The 26848-nt window shown below is 42.9% G+C and overlaps 2 protein-coding genes across 5 annotated transcripts in view; one reads left to right on the forward strand and one right to left on the reverse strand.

Annotated features, from left to right (window-relative positions):
• Positions 1-7230: 7230 nt before the first annotated feature.
• DPH3 (diphthamide biosynthesis 3) lies at positions 7231-11371 on the reverse strand. Its single transcript, XM_029940336.1, has 3 exons — positions 11138-11371; positions 10536-10610; positions 7231-9642 (listed from the first exon to the last, which is right to left on the reverse strand). Exons 1-3 carry the CDS (start codon positions 11243-11245, stop codon positions 9577-9579), a joined length of 249 nt encoding a protein of 82 aa, XP_029796196.1. The 5' UTR covers positions 11246-11371; the 3' UTR covers positions 7231-9576.
• Positions 11372-11562: 191 nt separating this feature from the next.
• Positions 11563-26848, forward strand: part of OXNAD1 (oxidoreductase NAD binding domain containing 1) — a 40820-nt gene continuing 25534 nt past the window's right edge. Inside the window, exons 1-5 of one of the 4 annotated variants that reach the window (XM_029940332.1) lie at positions 11563-11931; positions 16677-16846; positions 16949-17104; positions 18871-18997; positions 19274-19337. In XM_029940332.1, coding sequence (XP_029796192.1) covers positions 18879-18997; positions 19274-19337 — 183 coding nt within the window. In that variant the 5' untranslated portion in view covers positions 11563-11931; positions 16677-16846; positions 16949-17104; positions 18871-18878. The remainder of the gene's footprint in view (positions 11932-16676; positions 16847-16948; positions 17105-18870; positions 18998-19273; positions 19338-26848) is intronic. The other 3 variants (XM_029940334.1, XM_029940333.1, XM_029940335.1) reach the window with 3 other exon arrangements.

The raw sequence follows: 26848 nt of genomic DNA on the forward strand, positions 1-26848 counted from the left end.
GTAACCCTAGGAATGTAACTCGATCAACCTGTTTCTTGGGATTCTGTTAACCCCACCTGGAGAAGGCCAAGTTGACAGGTGAAAGTCCTCCAGCTGCTGCCCGGCGGTGTCTTACAGTATAATTAGCCACCACCACATGCTGTAAGATTGTGATTGGTTACTCTGGCCTATAGAAACCCTGAGGTTTTGCTCCACGGGGCGCTCTTTCTGGCTCTCTCTTCCGAGGACCTCCAGCTCCTCGGGAGGGGCCATTCGTCGAACTGGATAAACCCATTGACCAGCTCCATATGTGTTCGTGGATTCCATTCTCGGTGACTCGCTTCGGGGAAAAAGGGTCCAACATCCACTTCATTCTTCGAAGCAGTGAGACAACGAACCCCAGGTTTTGAGGTAAAAATTCCTGCAACACCAGGTGTGGTAGGAGGAGGTGGGTCCCTCCCTTGTTTGTCCCTCAGTCCCTTAGTCCTTACAGCCATTGGGCCCCCCTCACCCTGCCCCTGTCTGGCACTGGACTAGTGTGTGGTCATCCGCCATCACTTAGCAAAGGGCACACGGGCTCCCCAAATCTGTCAGCTGCTTCTACCACTGATTTACAGTATGACCTGGGGCTGCTTCCCAGCGTCTAGGAAACTCTGAGGGCTTTCGTTATTGTTGAACGCTCAGCGATCTGAAATCTCAGGTAAGGCAAAGGAGCCGTATAGCACTTACAACAAATTTTACTACAAGAACTTTCCTAGAATTATCAGTGAGTCTGCCATGCTGGAGGTGGAGAGCCGGCCTACTACCAGGCAGCTGCAGGATTGGCCTATAGTACTCCTCTCTCTTCCTGGCCTGCACCACTGCTGGGCTTCAGGACACCAGAGCTGCTGCTCTCTTCCGGGCCCAGTTTCAAATGCAGCATCCGGGGACTGTGACAACTCTAGGTGCTGGCTTGTCTACTCCTGAGTGACTTGATTCCATTGTATGAGGCGTGGTCTATGCCCATATCATTCCTTGTGGGTCATATGTTTTATGGCCTACCACTTATTTTCAGTTAGGTCTTTTGTCAAATTCCTGAGGGGAGTAGGTGGCATTTGTTAAATTCGTAAGAGGAAATTTACACCCGAGGGGTTTGCTATGGTCAGATGCTCAAAGCATTGTTCCAAAATATGTGTTTTTCCCCACACAGGGACCTCAGGTCCTAACCTTTCCCTCTCTGCCTATTTCATCCTAGCTTTCCCTATTATGCAGAGACTCCTGAGTTCATTTTTCACTGTGTGTGTTTATAGTTCTAGGAGTCAGAAGGACCTCCACCTTGTATTATCTTATTTATTTATTTATTAATGTTTTATTTATTTTTGAACATCAGAGGGGGAGGGGCAGAGAGAGAAAGAGACACAGAACCGGAAGCAGGCTCCAGGCTCTGAGCTGTCAGCACAGAGCCTGATGCGGGGCTCGAACCCACGAATGTGAGATCTGACCTGAGCCGAAGTCGGAGGCTTAACCAACTGAGCCACCCAGGCACCCCTATCTTATTTTTTTTAAGCTTATTTATTTTGAGAGTGAGATAGAGAGCGTTCGTGGGCACACACACATGCACAAGTGGGAGAGGGGGAGAGATGGGCAGGGAAGAAGAGACAAACTCCCAAGCAGACTCTGTGCCATCAAGCTGGATGAAGGGCTTGAACTCACAAACTGTGAGATCATGACCTGAGCCAAGCTCAAGAGTCAGACACTTATCCAGCTGAAGCAATCACCCAGACGCCCTTCAACCTTGCATTGTAAAATCAAAAGGCTGTGCCTCTTAGGCCCATTGTGTTTGCACATAGACTCCCTAAGGATCGGGAAATGGGGGGTGGGTGCCTCCTCAAAGAAAGTATCCTTATTTTACCTTTATGGTCCCCTTTGAAAAGCCACCAATATTATTCCAAAACCCACCCTTTTTTGACAGAACTCTAATGACAATCTCCCCTCCTTTTTCTCTTGGTGCATCACTTGGTGAGAACCTGTATTGTGCATAGGGCTTATCAATAATTTCATGTTTATTATCCATCTGATCTTCACAACTCTTCATTTTACTGACACAGAAACAAAGTGACTGTCATAAACTTGACTCAGGGAGCTGAGATGTGAACTCAGGCCTTTGATATCAAACAACTCTTCGTTTTCAGCTTCCCAGAATAAATTGCTGGGCCATTCTAATGCAAGCAAAGAAAGGTCCTATAAGAAGAGAAAGTCTGATGAGGCATTTTATATTTCTTCAGTGTTTGAGCACTGTGCTGCATTCAGGAACAGAGCCATTCTGTAGAATCCTCTATGATGATGGAACTGTTCTTTACTTGAACTTCCCCAGTATGGTAGCCACAAGCCACAGCCACATGTGTACATGGGTACTTGAAATTAAAAATTGGCTTAATTTTATTTCATTTTCATTGATATGTAAATTTTAAAAAACCATGCAGAGTCAGTGGCTACCCTGTTGGACAGTACAGCTCCAGAATGCAAAAGCCCTGCTGGGTGGGTCTTAAGATGTCACCTTGGCTGGTGACCAGTGGGCTGTGTTTGCCTCAGGCCTCGGAGTGAAGCTCCCTCACATGCTGTTCACATTAAGTGGGCTGCCCCTTGGGAAGGAGAACATGGAGGCCCAGAGAGGTCTCAGCTGCTGGCAGGGCTTGGGCTGTCAACACTCTTGTCCCGTGGGGCTCTGGCTCCCCCAACAGGGCCTGGCCGGGGTCAGCTCTCTGCTCCTTCTCTTTTTCTGTCCCCTCCCCCAGCCCAGAGCACAGCACTCATGCCCAAGTCGCTCCTTCAGGCAAATCAGGACAACTTCATCAGAGAATAGAAATAAGCATTTGCCTGCTTAGAAGTCAGATCAGAACGCAGCTGAGAGAGCCCTTCAGAATTCTTTCTTCGCACCCGCAGTTGAGACAAGGCCTGGAGAGGTGACCAGTAATGTCCTTGGCCTCTTTGCCTAGGGCCCTGACGCACTGAGCTCACAGATGGGGCAGGAACATGTGTGTCAGCAAGAAAACAGGAGCCATCTGGCCATGGTCAGGCATTCCTCCTGACTGGTTACGTCCATGCAGGGGTCCCCTTAAAAGTGATGATGAATAAGGGTTACGTTTGGCACACAGAACCAAGTTTCCAATCCTTAACCATCAACATGTGCCTTTGGGTCACTTATGAAAGCAAAACATTTCCATCCTGTTCTTAAAGAGCCTCCATAATATAATTGTTTCTTTAATCCCCCTTTGCATAGATTAGACCCAACTCTCATAAACTAAAATATTTTGGAGCACATTTACAGATGGAATGACTATACTTACCCATTTTGGGGCTAATTACTAACAATCTTAACGTTTTAATAAGCAGAAAGTCCTGCTTCAGTTATAACTTCACTCAGTTTGTCCCCCTCTAACTCAGCCTGCTGTGTCGAGTGCTTACCCATGTAGATGGACAAGTCATGAGTAGGCCACATTTGGCTGGAAACATATAAGCTATATCAGGTGGACTTTGTTAAAGGTCCAAAGTTCAAGGTTTCAGATATGGCAACTCAGGTCATCTGAGACTTGAAGCAAGAGATGCTCACCTGATCTGGAACAGTTTGGATAACAAACCATTGGGTATCACTGAAATGCATCAGGGAATTAGTTGTCATAAAAACATTCAAAATGAACATCTCTTGGGGCGCCTGGGTGGCTCAGTCGGTTAAGCATCCGACTTCAGCTCAGGTCGTGATCTCACTGCTTGTGGGTTCAAGCCTTGTGTCAGGCTCTGTGCTGACAGCTCAGAGCCTGGAGCCTGCTTCTGATTCTGTGTCTCCCTCTCTCTCTGCCCCTCCCCCACTTGTACTCTGTTTTTCTCTCAAAAATGAGTAAATGTTTAAAAAAGTTAACAAAACCAAAACCAAAATGAACATCCCAAAGTGCCAGCAACCAGGCACTTACAAACACATCAGTAAGGTGGGTAGTGAAGGTTTCCATGAGTATGACATCTCACTTTTAGTATGAGTCTATTATATCTCATTTCTCTCTATAATTAGGGCTAATAATTATCTTCAAGTGGATGTCTATGACAGACTTTGGAAAGATTAATCTGTTATTATTAGAGTTATATTGCTCTGAATTTGAATATGGAAAACACACCCAAAGACTTGCTCATCTTAAAACGCAAATGTAGCAAAAAATTAGTCCCATGGGCTTGCTCTCTCATGTCTGGCCAGCAACATGAGAGTGGCTGACTTATTTTAATGTGTCAAACTGCTTCCATTTTATCACTTGGAAAGTTTTTTGATTATTCCAACACTGCCACAGAAGAAAGAACGTGAGATTTGGAGTCAAAGGTATTGGATTGAAATGCCTAGCCTGGCACTTAGATTACTTTCCAAAATTAGCCCCGCCTTCCTCTTCCTACCACCTTCCTGAGAGAATTGTGTTGCCTTGCACCTTCACTTTGGGTTTGGCCACGTGACTTGTTTTGGCCAATGAAAAATTGGCAGACATGGCTCTTACACCGCTGTCCTGGTAGGACGTCTCCCGGTCTGAGGAAGAAGGGCGGCATGGACCAGAGCCAGCTGCAGCCTGCTGTTATAGTCAGCCAGCCACCCCCACTGATCCCTAGAAACAAGAGAGAACAAACAACTACTGTTTTAAGTTTTGGGTAGTTTGTAATACAACAATACTTGATTGACACGTTAACAAAAACTTGGTTTCAGTTAACATGGGGATAATAATATCAATGTCACAATGTAATACAAATGACATCAGGCTATGATCATTCTACCTGCTTCAGAACAAATAAAGTGCCTCACTCTCACCTTGGCTTCCCAACATTGTACGTAGTGCCAATTTGGTTAAACTAGGACTATAGGACTACATTTCCCTAATCCCTTTCTTGTGTGGACCATCACAGAAAGATTTGAAATTAATATTCCAGTTTCTGTCACTTAGGATTGCAGACTGGGACCCAGTGCCCTCCAGGATGACCCTGGATGGTCTGTGCAGCCCTCATAGAAAGAGCCTGGAACACAGGTGGTGCCCGTTAATGGTTTGTTTCCCCCTCTTCTCCACCCTCAATCTTGGCATTCATCTTTGTCCAAACGTTCAACATTTGACCCTATCCAAGAACTCAGTTCCCCTCTAAGAATGAATTTTGCCCCCAATTCTTTGCTTAGTGCTGGACCTTGCCACCCTGATCAGGTCTCAGATGAGAATTACCTGCCTCAGTCCCAAGTGTTGACCCACTGTGTTTCTGGCTCTGTGCCATTTAGTGGGACACCTCATCCCTTCCTAGACATTTACCACCATTTGGGAGCCACTGAACTTCAGCCACTTACTGAACCCCTTACCCCATCAAATGCCCCTCATTTGACATCCTTAGGTACACCTTCCACATTTAAGCATTTTGTGAGCTAGGGAATAGTATTGTTAACTGTGATTTTCTATTCATTTGTCCTTTGTTTCAAGCCCTTAACAAGGAATAATTTGTAAAATGGTTTCCCAGTCAAATATGTAATCAGGAGCAATTTGCTTTGTAGGAAGCAGGGAGTGGCAGGCATCCTCCAATGGAGGTAGAGAAATTCTAATTACTCACACCTGCAGAAGCTGTCACTTTTGTAAGGTATGTAATTAACAGCCGGAGTGTGTGCTAGAAATGATGTGATTATTTGAACAGGGGGTGCAGCCCAGAGACTGCCCAGATTGGCGCTCTCCAACTGTGTTCATTAGCCTAGCCTGGGCTCTTGGGTCACTTGCTGAGGCTGATTCCATGCCTGAATACAAGGTGTGGGGTCAACCGAGCCCAGATGCCTTTTTCCACAAAGCAGGTTTGAGGACTTAAAAAAAAAAAAAAAAAAAAAAAAAAAAAGGATCCTCTGTACTTTGTGATTATGAATTTTCTGCTTTTCTGGTCCAGTGAGTCTCAGCTTTGGTTGCACATTAGAATCACCAGGGAGACTGTAAAAATTCTGGTGTCCAAGCTGCACCCAGACCACTTGAATCAGCTTCTCTAAGGCATCAGTTTAAAACCTCCTCAGATGACTCCAGTGTGCTGCCCAGTTTGAACACTGGGGCTCTATCAGTGGTTCTCAAATGTTAGCTGCACCAGGATCGCTTGGAGAGATTGTTAAACCGCACCCCCAGCTTCAGTAAGTGCAGGGGAAGGGCGTCCAATAATTTGCATTCCTCATTGAATGCTGTCAATACTCAAAATATTGAATTCCTTTTGGAATCAGAATGGTGAACCTTTATCTTTCACACATGACAGGCATTGTGCTAAATGTTTTAGTCATTCATTCATTTTATCATTTTTTAATGCTTATTTATTTTTGAGAGAGAGACCGAGCGTGAGCAGGGAGGGCAGAGAGAGAGGGAGACACAGATTCCAAAGCAGGCTCCGAGCCATCAGCACAGAGCCCAATGCAGGACTCGAACTCATGAACTGCAAGATCATGACCTGAAAGGAAGTCAGATGCTTAACCAACTGAGCCATGCAGTCTCCCCCTTTTAATCATTTTCACAAAGCTGTTTCACTCTTATCCTTCAGGTCTCAGAAAAAGTGCCCCACCTGAGATGCCTTCTGTCTGCCCCTTATCAATACACCTGCTGCAGCTACTGTCACATCACCTAGTTTGTTTCCTCCTGGCGCATAACCAGTCTGTAATCTTATTTCCCTTCTGCCACTTGCATGCAGGCTCCATGGTGGCAGAGACCCTACTGAGTGCCTAACATGTGGCAGGCACTCCACCAACACTTCCTGAATGAGTGAGTCCACAGATCAACCACAGGAAAGAGGTAGTGTTATGGTCTGTGTTTCACAGACCAGGACATAGAGATAGGAAAAGATTCAGTAACTTGTCCAAGATTACAGTGGAGGAACTGAAGTTCAAACTGTGTCCTGACCCGAGCTGGGTTCTCAAACAACTGCAAGAGTTGATCATCAGCCTTAAATAAAATCCCAACCTTCTTTCCCATCAAAACCTTACTCCCTTAAGAATGTCAACTGTCTCTGCCTTACTGCCAGTTGCTTCATAACTTTTCTCCCAGGAAAAATAAAAATCCAGAACCAAAACCCACGTGGCCAAACTATAGAAACAGTGGCTATTTCTTTCCCATTTAAAAACTCTACCTTCCATACCATTTACAAATTTCCCAAAGCAGGTTAAAGACTTCTTTGTACCTCATATAAAATGGCATCAAAACCTTTTAATACAAAATGTTGGTATTCAGGGGAAGAAAGCTACATGAAAACAAATGGATTTGAATTATGATTTTATTTAGCATGTCAATAAAATGTATTCTGATAATAAATTAATAGGCACAGCAATCAGAAGCATTGGGTGCTTTCCCCCCAAAAAAGTGCTTCTGGATAAGTACACTAAAATATATGCAGAATCCGTTAGTTGACTTTATTTTCAAACTCAGAAGTGTGGTAACATCAAGTCACTAAAGAGGCATGGGGTCTCTCTAATAGTTCATGATTTAGTTTTGAGTTTATAAAGGTTTCAATGACCATTTCAGCTCTGGCAAGCAATGAAGGCTGAAATTCTAGCACTGACAGTTTAGAAATCATCTGATCTAGTCTCCTAAGTGTAGAGGTGACAAATCCGCTGGCCTTGCCAAAGACTACAAAGTTAGTAAGAGACAGAGCCTGGTTTACAAATCAGTTCTCAGAGGTGGTCTGAAAGGCCTGGCAAGGTACACAAGGTGCACAGTATCACACAGAACTCTACTTATACCCGAAAGACCCTGGTTTTACTTTCTGCTTCACATAGGATTAAACCTTGCTCTTTTGTAGTTAACAAATTTATGAACTCGGTGGCTTTGGAAACAAAATCATTCCCATCACTGCAGATTATCACTGATCACTGATTTCCAGTGCAGTTTTTTTCTCCCGGGATGCTTGGATTGGGCTCTTTTATTCCCTCTATGTTTGCAGTAGACCCACATCAGGGGTGCCTGTTCCTGTCTGAAATTCATTATCAGCTTAAGGAGTTAGTATTAGGACTTACAAAGCATCATATTTGAGCCTGCAACAGTTCGTTTCTCTTTGCAGTTAATTCCCAGCAGTTAGCACACAAAATGCTTTTAGCTACATGGCTGCAGGCTCCAATTCACTGGCGGGTTCCTCTGGGGCACCAGTGTCCCTGAACAGCAATGAGACTTCTCATTCCGGGCATATGCTATACAATGCCGTATCACGTACGACGCATTTCTGGCGTACAATTTTTGATTTAATATAATGGCTGCACATAACATGGTGTGTGTTTTCAAAGGCCACCTAGTTTTAATTTAAACCCACGGTGAGTGTGTGCAGTACATGTGTCAACCAGTGACAGGTCATGTTCTGACAAGCTATTTTTTCCAATTGCAGGAACTGTTCCCAAAACAACCTGCCAGACATCAGTGAGCTTATAAATTTTATAAACACATAGCAAAATGGTGTATATAAAAGTTTGAATTTTTGTGTGATTGATTTCTCGCTACTACACTGCAGCAAAGGAAGTCTGACAGCCTATCTTGATGCATCCCCAGGGACATTTTCATTTAGAGTCAGCATCTCATCTTCAAGTTCATCCTCGGCAAACGAAAGAGTTGTAGAAGCTTTAACCTTTAGGGGCAGTGAGTCGATTTTGAGGTAACGCTGAAAACACTGCTGCCCACCATGGGGCCTTGACGCGAACCCCTATCTCGAAAGCAATTTCATTAGCCTTATCTGAAAACAGACAAACAAGAGTCTATGGCCATACCACCCTGAACACGCCCGATCTCGTCTGAAAACAGACAAACAAGAGACAGATACATAGTGATTGTCTGCTCTGACCTGGCAAAACCATTCAAGCACTTAATTTATAAGTTGGCAAGTTTTCCTCCTCTCATTCTGCTACCAATTTCATTCCTTCGGCTGCTTTTCTTTTTGTCTTGTCCCAATTTTCGAGGAACATGCGGAAGACTGAAAAGGAAACTCCAGATTCTTTGATCATTTCACTTTTTTGACTTCTTTCTTACTTCTTCGCTCTGGAGAAATGGTGAGCTCGGTGTATTTCCTCTTTAATACCATGACCAGAACTCCAGGTAAAAAGTAGCATGGAGGTGGCGTGTTAAACAGAACATGAACATTCGATTGAATGCAAGACTGTGAAGACGGGCTTGGTATGGGAACTGAAAGCGCTGTGGACGAAGCAGCTAATTTGAGTTTAGAAGAGCAAATCTGATGTCCGACTTCAAAGAAAGGGCTAATTTTAATAATCTTTGTAACTAAGCCAAAAATATAACCCCCTTTTTTATTAAGGAATCCTGATGACTTTGAGGTAGATGATGCTGTGATCAGGGCAGGAAGAAATCAGGTGTAAGACACAAAATTCACATGGAAAATTAAGAACACATCCAAGTCAAAGCTCTAAGCACAAAATCCAGGCATGTCATGTTCTGCACTTGCTTCTTTAATTGGAGTGAACTTGACAGCCAGCGACAAGGACCCACACCTTCATGAGTCAGCTGCAGAATGGCTGTCCTCGGGAAGAAGACAATAACTTTGCATCTGATTTTTCCAGCCTGGCTCATTCCCAAATGTTCAGCATGTGGATTCCTAAAGGCTTCTTCAGCATTTAACTAATTCTTTGTGAGTGGAAGGGGCTGGGACTGTTTCTCCACACATAAACTGATCCTAAGACAGAACAAGAAAGTACATTAATCATGGAGTGTGTCACAGATGCATCAATATTAGACTTTGTTTTGCTGCAGAATCAATCCAGCTGTCAGTTTTTATTTTTATTTTCGTTTTAAAGTTCATTTATTCTTTTAGTAATTTCTATATCTAACGTGGGGCTTGGACTCACAACCCCAAGATCAAGAGTCACACACTCTTCCGAATGAGCCACCCAGGCGCCCCGCAGAACACATTTTAATACAAGAATATATCTGTAAGTTTCTAAACTACAGCCTGCTTCTCTCATGATACTAAGTGCCTTGTTCTCACCTTCACTATACTCATTTTAGAGTTTATCCTTAAGAATGGTAAGCTGTTATATGTCAATTATATGTCCCCCAATTACCCCCCACCCCGTCAAAAAAAAAAAAAAAAGGAGATATGAAACAATGTCAAGCTTCTTAAGATCCAATTAAAAGTATAGATCAAAAGCTGGGGTAGGAGTGGGCAATAAGAACATTTTATTTTCTATTGTCAATATCCTTGAGTGAAAAACAGTAAGACAATTAAAGACCAAAATGAATCTGTAAAATTCAGCTAGGACATGATAATGCAGAGTTCTATATGTATAAACCAGGTAAGAAACACTATACGATTGTTCCCTCCAAAATATGTCTAGGAGCTCTCAACAATTTTAATTACTTAGCAAATAAAGGAGGAATACAGGCTGTCAATCTCTATGATTTTCTATTTAATGTGTAATCAATTTTCATTAGCTACGCAGTTTTTCTTTACTGCCTTCTCCAAAGCTAAAATGAGTTCCCTGCACTTAAATAGCACAGATTGCTATAGGTCCTTGTCTTCCAACCACTATCCCCCACCTCTGCACCTTCTAAAATTCAACTACTTACCTTGTCATAAATTACTTTTATAATGAGGGAGCAGCTAGGACACGTTGCCACGTCTTCTCCATTCTCCAAATCTTCCTATAACAAAATCAAACACCGTAAGGTCTTTTCTTCCCTTTGCAATCTCTTCCCAAACTCTTTCCACCCTTTCAACAAGCTCCTTTGTGGCCCGTCTCCCCACAAGGTATGGGAGGACCAAACAGGCCTGCCGAGAGAAATATCAACTCCATATCTCCCGCGGAGCGCTACTTGAAAATAACCCGGGAAGGTTAGCCAAGGTTCAGTCGCCCCCAAACCCCTGGGAAGACTTAAAGACGCGTCCCTTCTTCCAAAAACTAAGTGGGACACTATACGGAGGAGGATGGCAAGATCAAAGCTCCCTGCCATCCAACCTTTCCCACTCACACCTTCCAGCCCTCGGCCTGACTAGAGGCCAGAACGATGTGCCCACCGACCCATCAGAGTATCAACTTTACGGCGACTCAGAGACAAGGCAAAAAGGGCGTGGGTAACTGTGAGCCGCGATGACGCAGCCGCGGAAGGAACGCGGCAAGAGCGAAATCGCGCCTGCTCCGACGAGTCGCCGGGAGGGGCCCTGAAGTTACCTTGGTAATGCAGAAGTTATCCCCACACGGGCAGGGGTAGAAATAGGTCTCCGAGTCTTCATCATATTGGAAGTCCTCGATCTCCACCTCGTCGTGAAAAACGGCCATTGTCACTGGGGTCGGCAGATGTTTGTCGCCCCCGCCAGCCGACACTGCCCCCCCCGGGACGGTCTAATTTCCCCGGCGTGGGCCCCGGCCGGGTGTTGTCACCGCGCATCAGCTCAGGAATGATCGCTTCCGGCGCATAAACAAGACGTAACGCCGGCATTGAAGGCCAAATGGGTGACCGGGTAGCGGTCACCATGGAGATGGCTGAGCTAGTGGGCGGAGACACTGGATGACTGCGCTCACTGGTAGGTGATGTGCTCACTGCTCCGCCTGAGGCACCGACCAATAAAATGTGGGGATAGCTCGCGCTGCTCTGACGTATCGTCGGGGACACTGGAAGCTCTCTCGCGCGGCCGGTCTTCGAGCTAAGTCCCCGCGGCGCCGGAGCCGCGGTGGCCCTTGCCCGGCTGTCGTCCTAGCTCAAGTCCGCCGGCTTTAGAGAGGCCTGGACCTTAGTCTGCGGAATTGGTGGCATACCTCCAAAACCGGCCTTCAGCGACCTTGGGGAGAGGAGGGCGCTCGTCTGCTAGGTCTCAGGCGGCGGCAGGAGCAGCTCTGCCTCCTGGACCTCCCTTCCTGCCTCCCCGGTGACGGACGAAAAGTTCACTTGGAGTTTTGATTCACCGAGTGACCTTGAGCTCAGGGCGACGCCTAGTTTGTAGTTCTGGCCGCACTGGGCTCTTCAGGTACATCCCCGGCCTTCTTCATTATCCCACATTATCTTCACATGCCCTAAATTGTGTTGTTGAGAGGTCCAAGACCGGGAGGCAAGTTGAGTTCTAGTCCTTTGTTTGCGAAGCATATATCATTATTCATGATAATGACTTGTAATAATAGTAATAACATCACTTTTTATTATTTGGGGTTTGCTATATATCAGGTATTGCGCTAAGTATGATTCTTATATCAACCCTGGGAGTTTAGATGTTACTCCATATAATTAATGCTCAAACTAAGATAACAGAGTTGGGTGTCTTTACCAAAACCACCTGTCGAGGAAATGAAGACCCTGTCTGTCCGCAAAGCCTCCGAACAGACTACTTAATGTATTTGAACCAGGTTTCTTTTTTTGTAAAGGAAGTGGTATCTGCAGTTACTACGCTGAGGCCTGTATATACACTGAAGTGAAAACTAAATCAAAAGTGCTTGAAGGCTTTGCTAGTGCTTGCAGTGCAACGAGATTCCAGGGAGGGGGTGGGTAGGGGGTATCCTCCATCACTACACATCTATTCAAACCGAGGAATGCAATGCAGTGAAAAACAGCTCTTTGAGAAATAGATCTGGGGTCAGAATCTGACTGTTGGGAGCTTGTTCTGGGAGCTGGATATTCACATTCTCTGAGCCTTATTTTCTCTTCTGATTAAAAAAAGGTTAGATTAGAGAGGATTTAGGAGATCACTTTCAGGTCTAACATTCCACTTTTGCAAGGAAATTACCCGTTTTACTTGGTGAGCAATTACATACCATATTTCGCTTATATTTAAATGGTACGTGGGTAACACCTGCATATATACACATGCTTCATGCCTGTGCTTATTTGTGCACACATACTCAAAGGTTTGCACGAAGTTACGAATTTTGTGTGCACTGAGGTGCCGCTCCACGTGGGTTAGCTCTTTGAAGGCTTGAAAACTTAATGTGTTTGGGAGAAAATCAAGAAGTTACCTTAAAGAAGTTGGTAGAAGGTTCTCTCAAAGGCCTCACATTTGCAAAATTAATTGGAGACCTACCCAGCAGTTAGGGAACACCTGTTAAATTAAGCGCGCGGATTCTGGTATGACTGGGTGACGGAGAAATCCCAGCAAAGCCCACCAAAGCTCCGTGGCTGCTCCTTGTATCTCTGCAGACACATATTTCCCAGGTAGTGTCTTGGAGACAGGAGGACAAGGGGCAGTCTTCCAGGTCTGTCTATTCAGTAGTCCCAGTGATCATTTTGAAGTTGGGAACTGTCTCTAGTTCTTCAGTGCTTCTCAGCCTAAGTACCTACACATTAAAGGTGAGTCATGTTTGAATGTGCAGAAATGGGTGCATTCATATATGAGTCTTGGAAGTCTAAATTGGTAGGCCTTTTAGAAAGCAGTTTGGACCTAGCAAAAACAATTTGCTGGGGCATTTTAAAATCTGAGGTTAATAGCCCTAGCAGTTATAGGAGTTATTGGGTAATTTTTAAAAAATAATTTCTTTGTAACTTTCTAACATTTTTTGAGTGTGTATAACCTAAAATGAAGGAGAAAAACGAGTGAACTCCTTTAATAATAATGAACACTATGTGTCAGGCACTATATCAAATGGTTTGAAGGCATTAGGTCATTATAGCAGGCCAGTGAGGTGTAGGTGTCATTAATCCCATTGTCAACACTGGGCAGCTTGTTTAGGGGCTAAAGAGCTTGCCTAAGGAGGCAAAGCTGGGACGTGGCGGTAAATTGTGGTGAGAACTCAGATCTGTTGGACGCCAGAACCTAGGCTCTTAGTGAACTTGGATGCCTTCTGTGATAGGATGGCATTAAACAGACCTAGATGAAACTACAGGCCTGGAGCTCAGACCACTGAGATTTTCTGCTAGAGCAGTGCTGGTTCCCTGGAGTCCTAGCTCTGGGGAGTCTCCTGGGCTTTTCATAATATTTTCATCCTGCCAGCCGTTGGCCATATGCCTTGTCTGGCCAGCAGTGGTTTCCCTGTATGGTTCTGCCCAGTTCTGAGTTCATACTGTGCTGGAGAAAGTAAAACCATGACCAAACCTGTAATGCGGTTTTTTTTTTTTTTGACCCCACTCAGCATTTTTCAATAAAACATTACAATGACTACCAAACTTTTATTCCTAAAAGGGAATGGAAATGTTGTATAATGAGACATTTTTTGGACCCCAAGAGTATGATAAAAGCAGACTTTCTAGGTGCTCTAGTGTTGTTTCACAGTCTCTGACTTGTTCCCAAATAGTTCTGCGCCCCGGAGGCAGAGCCGTCTATGGTCACTTCTGTAGATTCTCCTGCGCCCTGGAGGCCTAGCCATCAAAGGTCGCTATGCAGGAGGTTTTTTGGCTTACTGGGCCTCAACACTATAGGATCATTTGCAATCACAAACTTGACGTTAGAAACATTTTTTTAAAATCAAAATGTTAACACTGCTGCTCTGGAAAATAATATTGACCAAAATTCTCAGAATATGATGGAATTTAGAACTAGTTTATAATTCTGAATAGAAACTGTTGTGCTTGAGTTTATTGGTGGGTATCAAACCAATAACCTCTCTAGGTATTTTGGCAGAGAGGAGAGTGCAGGGGTTAATGGGATTGAGTTTGATTTTTAGGAGTGCTCTTGCTTGCCAGATACTTGCATAGATATTTGTTCTTTTCAGCAATCTAGTGAAGTGCTATTGTTTAAAATGTTTAAAAATGTTCAGATGTGACTGGCCCTAGATGAAGAAGGAAGAAGTCAGACCCGAGCCCAGTTCCACCGATTTCAGGTCAAGCACTCTTACAACTCGTGTACCCCTGGAGTTCCCTTGCCAAATGCTGGGAGCCCCTTTGCTTCCTCAGTGACATTAGGATTCTGAATCAACAGGTGCCATGATAGTTCCGTGAACTTACTTTATGTCAGCGTGTGAATGCTCTTAGAGGTGTTTTTGGTTTCTCTCTCTCGATCTTTTTTTAACTACTCTCACACCTCATCCAGTCTGCCAGCAAGTTGTAGAGCTCTAATTCCAAAATACGCTCCCTGTTTATCTCCTTCTGCCATCTCATAGCTTTATCCTGGTCTCATCCTAGACTGGAGCCTTGTAACTGGAGACTCTCGCCTTTCTGTGATCCATTCTTTACATAGTAGATTGAGGTGTCCTTTAAATGTAAGTTAGGTCATTCCATCAATGTAAATTCGATTCCTCAATGTAAACCTTTCCTGATTTATTCAAACCCTTCAGTTGCTTCCCATTGTCCTTAGAATAAAGGCCATACTCTTTCCATGGTCTGATGTCACCTGGCAAATGGCTACCTGCTGGACTTCCTCTCCTGTCACTGTCACCTAGCTCCCTGCTCTCCAGTCACACTGGCTGTGGTTCCTGTAGCATAGTAGGCTTGTTTCTGTGATTGGGCTTCTGCCTGATGGCTCTGCCCTTACTGTTTCTTCTCATTACATGTCTCTTGAGAGACACCTTTCCTGAGATACTCCCCCATTCACTTGCTTTATCATACTCATTGTAATCTCTATTTGCCTCACTAGTGATCTGTTTGTTATTATTGATTGGACACACTGTAATGAAACCTCATGTGAGAAGGACTTTGTATCTGGTTCCTTTTTAAATTTCTTTTAAGTTTACTTATTTACTTCGAGAGGAGGGAATGAGCAGGAGAGGAGCACAGAGGAAGGACAGAGGATCCCAAGCGGGATCTGTGCTAACAGCAGAGAGCCCAATGTGGGGCCCGAACTTGAGAACCACAAACAAGATCATGACCTGAGCCAAAGCCTGACGCTTATTTGACTGAGCCCCCCAGGTGCCCTGTGTCTGGTTCTTTATTGTGTCTCCATGGCCTACAATGGTATCTGGCATCCCGGCAATTCTTAAATAGAATGTACTTACTGAACAGAAACCAGTGCAGTTCATTTTAAATCAAGTTTAATCTGTTGCCTGTGGTGATTTCTTTTACTGCATAAGTGGTTATGTTTTATTTGGCATTTATGATAATTTTCTGTTTCCGAAGTAGTGTTAATTAAGACTTTTTTGGTTGAGGTAATAAATAAGGCCTGTGAGAATAGAAACATTGATGAAGTTTTTTTTTTATCCTTTTAGAAAGTCCTTAAACTGTTAATTTTTAAAAGGTAATTAAATACTTAGATTGAATATATGAAACCATTGGATGTATGTCAAAATGGGTAGGTTTTGGTTTTTATTTTTAATACCTTATTGCTTTGGTAAAAATACCAGTCAGTATTTTTATCATTATATGTCAGTAGATGGCACTCTTGGTCATGGTTACTAGCATTAAAAGTAAGATTTTAGAATTTTATAGAGAACAGCCCTTAAAATTAACATTTCTTTCTTTTCTTTTTTTAAGTTTATTTACTTATTTTGAGAGTGCAAGTAGGGGAGGGGCAGAGAGAGGGAGAGAGAATCCCAAGCAGGCTCTGCACTGACAGCCTGGAGCCTGATGCTGGGCTCCATCTCATGAACCATGAGACCATGACCTGAGCCAAAGTCCAGACTTGGACACTGAACTGAGCCACGCAGGTGTCCCCATTTCTTTATTTTCAAGTTCAGTTGAGCAGTAAACCCTTTAAACAGAATAATCACCAAAAGGCATATCTTAATTGAGGACAATTTATTTTAGCAATAGTTGTCTAAAACATTGAGCCAGAACAGTGTTACCGTATTAACTGTACATCAGTTAAATTTTATCAGGGTACTTGGCCTTAAGTGACATGTAACTGTATCATTCCAGCCACTGGTCTGATCTTTCATGGGGTGGATAGCCTAAGAAGCAAGAGTTAAAGACGGGCCAAGGAAGCTGAAAAAAGGAAGCAATAAGAGAAACAATCAGAAGAGAAAAGTGGAAACCCAAGGAGGAAGAATTGATGGATAGGAGGTAGTTGAGCACAGACTTGCTGTGAGGTGATGCTTGCTAATTATAATGAGCCTTCCCTTTTGCAGCTAAGAGTGCCTTTTAACAGTGCCCCAGAACTTGGTTCTTACATGTTGTCTCTGCCATTACAGGAACTTTGTGAGAATTTCAGTATACGGAAACCCCATCCTTGTTCCAACTGGTGTGTATCCAAAGGTCTCAGTACAATACCAGAACCAAAGTATTGCATATCAGTCAGTCAGCCAGCCACATACTTAATGACTTCTAAAATCTCATGGACTTCTAAAGTAAGTTTCGCCTTCTTCCTTTCATCAATGAATGCACCATTTTAGGTTTAGGACATTCAAAGGAGAGAAGCTACTTTTAGTAGTCTTACATGAGATGAAAGGCCTATGCTTCTTTCATTTACTAGAGAGAACAGTGGTGAATAGCCTGTTTATATCCACAGTGATGCTACAGTGCTCTGTGGCAGGAAGTAGAGCTTTTATCTTTTTTAAAGACTAGTTACAAGTGCTTTTTGATATGACTTGGTTATAACTGACTTATAGCATCCCTTGCTTATTTACTGTTATTTGTTTTCTGTCTCTTTTCTAAAATGTAAGCTCTCTAAGAAAGTCTTTGTTTTGTGTATGTCTATATCCCCATTGCCTGCCACATAATGGACTCTTAATAAATATTTGTCAGATGAAGGACTAAATTAACAAATATGGAGTAGGAATGTAAGCACATGTAGCTTGAATTTTTCTAACTAAATTTATTACAGTTATTTATGTAGCACCTTCCAAAGAGCTCAGAAAAACGTTTACACACATCTTCATATATTCTCTAACATAGGACAGTCGTATATGGCAATATAACATGTTAAAAGGCACCATCTGAGGCAAAGAAATATTCAGAAATTGGCAGAGGATAACAACCAAAAAAAAATAGATCATCTGATTCATGATCAGGGCTGTTTTTTGATAAGCCTATGGGTTGTTTTTTTTTAATGGCAATGTGATACTCTTTCTTTTTTTTTATGTTTTATTGAAATATACAGACAGAAGTCCTGGGAAGAGAGCTTGTTTAATTTTTAAGGCCTCCCCCTGCCCGTTTTTTAAGAGCAGTTCTAAGTTTGCAGCAGAATTGAGGGTCAGTAAGGAGATTTCCAGTGTACTTCCTCCCTTCACATGTGGGTAGCTTTCCCCATCATCAGTGTTCCCCACCGGAGCAGTACGTTTGTTAGAGTTGATGAACCTGCATTGACACATGATAATCTGCCCAGATGCTGTAGTTTACAGCTCACTCTTGGTATTGTGTGTTCTGTGGATTTAGACAAATGTATCTATCACTATCACTCTGACATTGTGCAGAGTATCTTTAATACTCTAGAAATCTTCTGTGGTTTGATGATGACTTTTTACAGAATGAAAATACCCATGCAATCAGCAATCAGATTAAGAAACAGCGTAGTGATTATTATCTCCCCAAGGATAACTTGCTAACTTGATTTCTGACTTGCTAGATTAATTTAGTCTGTTTTTGTACTTTATATGACTGGATTCACAGAATATATACTTTTAGAGTCTGGTCTTCATTGTTTTCATTCAGTGTGATACTAATGATACTCATCTGTGTTACCTCACGTAGGTGCGGTTTGTTTCTTTTCATCGCTGTGAACCTCAGAAAATTTGCTCCTTGTACTTTATCTAGCAAGAAATGTTAAAGACTTATGTGATGCTCTTTGGGTGGAATACAATTATTGGGCAGTTATAAAATCTACTTTCTCATAACAGTGTGAGATTAGTCACGCGAGCTTGGTTAGTGGAAATGAATAGTGAGACTATTTGATAGCACCACTAATTACATATGTTCGTGCTGTGGAGATCTGTTGAATCAGCTCTACGTAGTGGCAGAATCTATGTCAGAGGGGAGTTAGGCGTTTAACAGCTTTGCTGTTAGATCAGCGCCTAACAGTACCAACAGAAGTCCAAACTTTTCTTCACTGGCCCATAAAATAGTCTGATATCTCCCTACTCTTTCTTAAAGTATTTTAACTTTCCTGTGTACCCAGGAGGCACTATGGCGTGTGCCGCTGTCGTGGTCTGTGGCTTGTTGCGAAGCTCTCGCGGCTCCATCTGCCCTCAGGCTGCTTCACGGAGATTGACGTCCAGGGCTTTGCGCCACCTGACTCTAACGAGGTGGGTGTTGGGCCTACTGTCATCTGAGGTGTTTCAAAGACCTGCCCTGTGGATGGCCGTGGGACCCCTGAAGGCATTATCAGAACATCTTGCTTAAATATGCATGCCGTTAAATAGACTGTGAAGCTATAGTTAGACGTGCAGATTTTCGTTGACCTCTTTCTAGGATCCGTAATGTGACATTGCATTTTGGATAGTCATGATCTTATGGGGAAACTAATTTAATTATTTTTATGAAGATAATACTTAATAATCTAATTTTACTTTCTATTAAAGCATAATGAAATCCAAAAGGAAAACCGATCACTTGGAGAGAACCGCAAATGTCGTTCGACGGGAGGTTTGTATCTTTGGGCGTTGGCAAGTTTCTAGGCTGTGGACGGTGCACACGTTACAGCTGCCTCCCAGGGATCGCCTTGGTCCCTCTGAAGGACAGTCTGAGAGGGTTTGCTATTTTTTTGTTCAGAACTTTTCTGATACGACATATAACAACTGATTTGAAAAGATGACAGCCAGGTATTCAAGTTTTTCCTTTAAAACTTAGAATGAGTGGATTAATTTTTTTTGATTTGATTTATTAAGTTTTTAAGTTTTAATTCAAGTATAGTTAACATACACTGTTATGCTAGTTTAAGGTGTATAATATAGTGATTTATTTCATTTTTTAAAGATAATTTATTGTCAAATTGGTTAACATACAGTGTATACAGCGTGCTCTGGGTTTTGGGGTAGATTCCCATGATTCATCGCTTATATACAACACCCAGTGCTCTTCCCAACAAGTGCCCTCCTCTGTGCCCATCACCCACTTTCCCCTCTCCCCCACGCCCCCCATCCACCCTCAGTTTGTTCTCTGTATTTAAGAGTCTCTTATGGTTTGCCTCCCTCCCTCTCTGTAACCTTTTTTCCCATCCCTTCACCCATGGTTTTCTGTTCAGTTTTTCAAGTTCCACATAGGAGTGAAAACATGATCTCTGTCTTTCTCTGATGAATTTAACTTCATTTAGCGTAATACCCTCCAGTTCCATCCACGTTGCTGCAAACGGCAGAATTTCATTCTTTCTCATTGGCAAATAGTATTCCGTTGTATATGTAACCCACATCTTTTTGATCCTAAATGGATTACTTTTTGATGAAGGGAATATGGCAACAACTGAGGGACCTACCCTCACAGGTATAGTGTTTAGGGTTATATTTTAGGGAGAACTTTAATAGCCTACATTTTATGAATAGCTTACTTCCTTTTTTTTCTTCCTATTTTGTTTGCTTGTTTGTTTGTTTTGGCAGCATGTCTCAAAGTCCTTGTTCTTATCCCTACTTTAGAACAACTTATTTCATCAAAGGAGGAAACACTAACATCTGAGAAAGGAAGGTGGACGAGCTCTTTGTTACCCTTCCCATGTGCAGGTTTTTCCCCACCATATTCAGACTCTAAAAAACTAATCTACCACCTGAAGGGGTGTCAAGGGCTGGGAAATAAAGAATCCTCTTCCTTTACCTCAGTGAGTAACCCCATTTTCTTTTAAAAACATAAATTGGATATTTGATTTTGCTTTCTGAGTGAATCTTCACAATATTTAGATATATTTAGCTTAATGTTGTAGTGTATTTAAACTAGCAGTAAAAAAACATATACTTCTATAAACATGGTCAGAATTGCATTGTTGCAGAAATTTACTTTTTTAGTATTAATAATAGGATACACTTCTTTTTGAGTTGATCATTTTATATTAAAAATAATATACACTTAGGGGGCTCCTGGGTGGTTGAGTTGGTTAACTGTCTGACTTTGGCTCAAGTCATGATCTTGCAGTTTGTGAGTTTGAGCCCCACATCAGGCTCTGTGCTGACAGCTTAGAGCCTGGAGCCTGCTTTGGATTCTGTCCCTCTCCCTGCCCTTCCCCTGCTCGTGTTCTTTCTCTCTCTCTTGCTCTGAAAAATAAATAGACATTAGAAAAATTAAAAAAAAAATAACATACACATAGATACAACATGAAGTGGGATTGAGAAATATTTAAGTTTAGATTCAGATATTTCCATAATTTAGATATTTCCATAATTTAAAAAAATATAAAATTCAAAGCAATAAGCTAATAAAAGAGCACTATCAGAGTTACACTCCTACAACTAATTAACATGTGCACATGTATATTAACATTTATAATAGGCATGCATATGCACGTGCACATAAATTTGTAAAGAGTAGGGTTATATAACATCAAAATAACAATTACGTAGCAATATGAGTATCTTCTACAAATGTATCTGTGATTTAAAATGACAATTTCCTTCTCAGGTCCTCCTCCTTTTTTCTAAAGATAAAAATCATCTTGGGGTATTTTGTTTATTGTAAGTATAAAAATCCAGTCATTTCTTATATATGAGAACCTAACAATCTGAAGAAAAGGAAGGTGATCTCTCTATCCCTCTTCCCGAAAACCCACCTCAAACACCAAAATGTTATATAACTCTGAGAGGACAATTATTAATTACTTATTAGACTGCCGAAATAGTTCCAAATAAACAATTTATGGTATTTTACAATGAAATATTTACATAGTTGCCGGAGTCCAGCTCCAGCAGGTCCATGGGTCCCTGAAAGGATGGACGGTGTCGGTGAAAAGGAGTGAGAGCGCCTCGAGTTTCTTTCTTGGTCACTGGGCAGGCATCTCTGCTCCGTCTGTGTTGGTGTCTTTTTTTACTGGTTAAGCAATAACATGACATCAGAAAATAGAATTTTTTACAGGGGCTAATTCCTTGTGATAAGATGCTTTGATCATCGAAAGTGTACAGAAGCAAGTTTTACAGAAGTATTTTTGTATAACCATCCCAATTTATTCTTGGCATCAGTTCCCAGGATTAAGAAAGTAACAAACCTATCTTATTTTGTATGGGTTGGCTTTTTGCCAATAATTATGACTTTGTTTTTAATTAACAAGTTATAACCGAGTCATGTAATGCACGTACAGTGAGGTTGAGTAAATTTTATTAACCAAGAGAATAACAGGATGTTTTTAGTAAAAAAACAGGGTAATATACATATTATTTAAGTTAGTAATGCTAAAATTAAAACATAGGTTAAATTGTATATAGATAGGCTAGGAGTTATTTTATCTAGCTCATTAACCATAAGAGAAAGAATGCTTGTTAACAAGTTGCTAGAGAAAGCCCTTTCTTTGATGTAAGCGTAATGGGGGCCCTGTGTGTGTTGGCCTTGCACCTGGGTTTCTAGTTTTTTTTTTTTATCTTTCCTCATAACTGAAGTCAGTACAAGGGATGGTATTCGTGGTTCCAGTTAGCAAAGGTATATGTAGCAACTTATGTCTGGTCCTTGTCTGTTGCTAATCTCTAAGTTAGGCTCTTTTTCTCTGGGCCAGAGTTAATTGTAACTCTTGTGTTCTTAGCCCCCCTTAGGTCTTGGGTCTGCAAGGCTCATTAGAAGAGCCTTTTTGGCAAACATCTGCAGCGCTTTAATCTAAACTCCTTTATGCAGGGGCAGGAATATGCTTTTTCTTATGGGGTAATTGTGTGGGGAATATTGGTCTGATTTGGAACAGTCAATAACAGTGGTCCCATTCCCAGTCTGAGCCAGTAATAGAAGGAAGTACCAGTTTCACTTCATGGCAGGAGCTGTGCAAACATCTGCCATTTCTTCGCTGTGACTGTGTCATCCAGCAAGGCCAATGCAGCTCCCAGCACATATTTATACTTTGTGAAATCCCATGCATCTGGAAAAACCAGGTATTTTTAAATAATATATTCATCTGTTATTTACAAATTTGTTTTGAATATTGTCATGCTGTGCAGTTAAAAACAAAGCTGAATAGCTCAAGGAGGGACAATAAAAAAATTTTTTTAATGTTTATTTATTTTTGAGAGAGAGAGAGAGAGTGCAAGCAGGGGAGGGGCAGAGTGGGGGGGAAACACAGAATCTGAAACCGGTTCTGGGCTCTGAGCTGTCAGCACAGAGCATGATGCGGGGTTTGGACTCATGAACCATGAGATCATTACTTGAGCTGAAGTTAGATGTTTAACCAATTGAGCCACCCAGGCACTCTGGACAATAAAATTTTTCATAAAATAGTACGATACAATTTAAAAGATGATTGTTGAGGGCCTGCTTTTCAAGCGTATTCTAAAGAAAATTGCTTTGAGACCAAGTGTAGTATGTTTGTGAATTCAGCTTGAGGCTGATGTGTTTTTCTGAAGTCTGTGTAAAATTAGTTCAGCATAATAGATTTATGGATGTGTGGGAAAGTACACTTTTCCCACACATGATAAATCTGAAAATACTTTTTTCTTTTTGGCTTGCTCAACATACGAAATATTTTTAAAATGTGTGATTTGTTAGGATTTCTGTTTAAAAAGTGAAATCTTGGGAGCACCTGGGTGGCTCAGTTGGTTGAGTGGCCGATCAGGTCATAATCTTGCAGTTTGTGAGTTTGAGCCCCACGTTGGGCTCGCTGTTGTCAGTGCGGAGCCTGCATTGGATCCTTTGTCATCCTCTCTTTGCCTCTCCCTCATTCACGCTCTCTCAAAAATAAATAAAACATTAAAAATTTTTTTTCAAAAAAGTGAAATCTTGCCAGTTTTGAAGAAAAAGCAGTTTATTTAACAAGCTTGGACTGTACTCATTTCTGTTGTATTTTGAGGCAGGTTTGGTATCCTTTGTCTGTTAAGGGCCAGGCAGTATTTTAGGCTTCATGGGCAATGCTGTCTTAGTTGCCAACACAAAAGTCTGACTTTGTTGTGTGAGACAGCCATATACAACATATAAACAAACCTGAGTGGCTGTCGTCCTGTGAAACATCGTTACCAAAATACCCACATTTGACCTGTGGAGTATATCCCTGAAGTAGAGAAGCATTTTAGAATTTTACAGGACAGAGTTATTGAGACTCTCCAAGGTTATTTTGAGTGAAGTTTAAGTAAACTACACAGCAGGTTAATACAAGCTCTAATAGTACCATTGCAAAGTTAAGAATTTTAGTGTCTAGAAAGTCAGGAAACGACAGGGGTAATTGCATCCATGGTATTATTTTGGCAGAAGAACTTTCCAGTTGCAACTCTTTTTCTTCTGTTTCTGATTTCCTCTCCTCTCCTGACAATGAAGGAGCTGGATAGAGCTAGACCGTGTCTGGGGTACAACCCAAGTGGGTATGAGGTGAGCACGGGCTCACCCCAAACCCTCCAGAGGATGGCTCCTAGCCATAGAGCAGGGGCCTGACCTTGGACTTGCCAGAATGACCAGTACCACAGGCTGGGCCATGATGGAACGGGACCACCATCTCATACCACTCTTGCCTTTAATTTGTATCGCAAGCACACTCTACAGAAAGAACTCCCAGCATGCCACTTGCTCCTCACTTCAGGCCTGTGAAGGAGGCTCAGAACAGGATGGCTTCTGCATTTTATGAAAGAGGAAATGGAGCCTGGGAGATAAGCTAGGGGCCTCTCCCTGGACCAGAGGGAATCCAGCCTTCTCTGACTCCTAGGCCAAAGGACCCTGCTGCCCCTCCTGGAGTGGGTAGAGAATGGAGCACTCACCAGCCCAGAAATGTTCTTTCCTTGTTGGGCCTCTGAATTGTTCCCTCTGAAGAACTTACTGAATGACCGTATTATGATTATAATGCTTCTTATCTAAGGCTGTAAATGTAGCCAGCCTGAGGTCTTGCTGATGCAGGAAGCTGAGGTCTGAATTAGATGACATTTGACTGTGTTCAAGTTCACAGTTTTTTCTTAAGGATCAAAGAATAAGCACTCTTGGTAACCTTGGAAATGTCAAGGAGATAAGAGTAAGATTTTGTAATGCAGAAAGGATTGTTAAGGCGAGACTAAGATTTCAGTGGAGGGGTCACTCCATGCTTGGCCTCTAGAAGGCTGGCCCACTGAGCAAGTGGGACTCTGTCCATCAGTGTGATGGGAGAGAGTGGTAAGGAAAGTTTTTAAAATCACTAATTCTTAAGCATTTATTTGGAAATATGCAAGACACTAGGCTAGGTTTTGGGATTGCAGCCCTGAGCATGATACATATTTACCTCAGAGTCTAGTGGAATTGTATTCAGAAGAGACTGATTTTATGCATCTAACTGATTGTGGGAAAAACCACTAGTCCTTTTGCAGTTGTACTAGTTTGCTTCTTTTAGAAGCTTAAGCCTTATCCAAAAATGTCTTGCATGTGTCATAACCCTTTTGTTGACAAAGCACTTGATTGTATCATGTTACCACTTGATTCTCCTGACCACCCTGGGAGGGAAGTGAAGGGATCCTTACCCCCCATTGCACAGGTGAGGAAATTAAGGCCTCAGAGGCTTAAATAAAGTCCAATGGCTGGGCTGCTGGGACAGAGACCTTGGGCATCCGGTGGTTCCTGTGCTGCTTACCGAGTGCTAATCGTCTGCACGACTGTGGTTTTGCTGAGGCTTGGGTTTGGGTGAGCTGGGCTGCTTAGCTGGAGAGGTGGACCGTGTCCTGAGTTTGACCCTTACAATACTCTGCTAGTCATCTCCTACGCATGGCGGGAAGATTGTATGCCGGAATGGCCTTCTTCAACTTGGCATGGGGGAGGCATCTCTTTAGCATGGAATGTTCCTAACAGTTGGACACCTACTTTGCTGTGCTTATCAGAGTCTGGTAGAGAGCCTTGTGGAGATTGTCCAGCCTGGGAGGAACAGGTGGCATTCTAGCCTTACCACACCGTTGGTCTGACAGCAGAGCATGGCGTGGGCAACCTCAGGCATCCGCCACTGAGAGGTGCGGCTTATAGGGGAGCTGGGCTCTCCTCTTTTGGTGAAACTCCCAGAGAGGTGTGGTCTGATGGCCCTGGCACTCGGCCTGTGGCTCTCCAGGGTGCAACCCTGCTGTGAGTGGAAGCCCGCAGAGAGGGGCTCCTTGGGGGAAGGCCCGGCTCAGCAGTGCTGTAGCCACAGGATCCAGCACGGTGCTGATGGCATAGGCACTCACTACACGTTCCTTGAGTGCAATAAACAAGCGTTAATTCCCCGTCTGTGCTTGATTTCCTGCACTGGCTTGGATGGGTCACCTTGTAAAGTAGGAACGGCGATGAGCTCCACCTCGAGATGAAGTGATGATGCACTGTGTGCTTCTATACAGTAGGCGCTGCCTATATTGCTATGTTTTAGCTACGCCTAGAACTTGTTAATGTCTAAAGTGTATAGTGTCAGTGCTCTTCACGGACACACTGTTGTTCAATAATTTAAGTCATCTGAAAGGCAAGCCTCTTTTCCATTATTCCCCTAGGGGATCCAATCAGATGAAATAGAGTTTATTTTAGATCCAGCAGTCATGTTTTGCGTGCCTGCTGTATGCCCAGCCCTGTATTTCTCTGGACGGGAAAGACAACCATGCACGAAGCAGGTAAAGGCCCTGCTGCATGTGGCGCTTCATTGTGGTGCAGATAAACCAGAGAATGTCAGGGGTGGTATATCCTTAAAGGCAGCAAAGCCGGGTAATGGCGTTGTGAGAGGCAAGAATGACTGGGGGTGGGGGTGCTGTACTAAACTGGTCTGTAACACTGGAACCAAGACGAGAGGAAAAGAGCTGGCCACGGGCACAGTGTCTCTGGCACAGGAGCGGACACGAGAGCTTGGCATGCTCAGAGGAAGGTGGTAGGATGAGAGGTAGGCAGGGCCCAGGTTGCATAAAGTATTGTGGGCTGGTGCAAGGAATTGGGATTTTCTTCTAAAGGAGATGGAAGGTTCATTTCATTTCATTTCATTTCATAGAGTGCAAGCGGGGAAGGGGGCAGAGGGAGAGAGAAAAAGCCTTAAGTAGGCATTACGCTCAGTGTGGAGCCCAACTTGCAGCTTGATTCCAGGACCCTGGGATCAT

This window comes from Suricata suricatta, chromosome 5 (genome assembly GCF_006229205.1).
Source record: "Suricata suricatta isolate VVHF042 chromosome 5, meerkat_22Aug2017_6uvM2_HiC, whole genome shotgun sequence".
NCBI lineage: Eukaryota > Metazoa > Chordata > Mammalia > Carnivora > Herpestidae > Suricata > Suricata suricatta.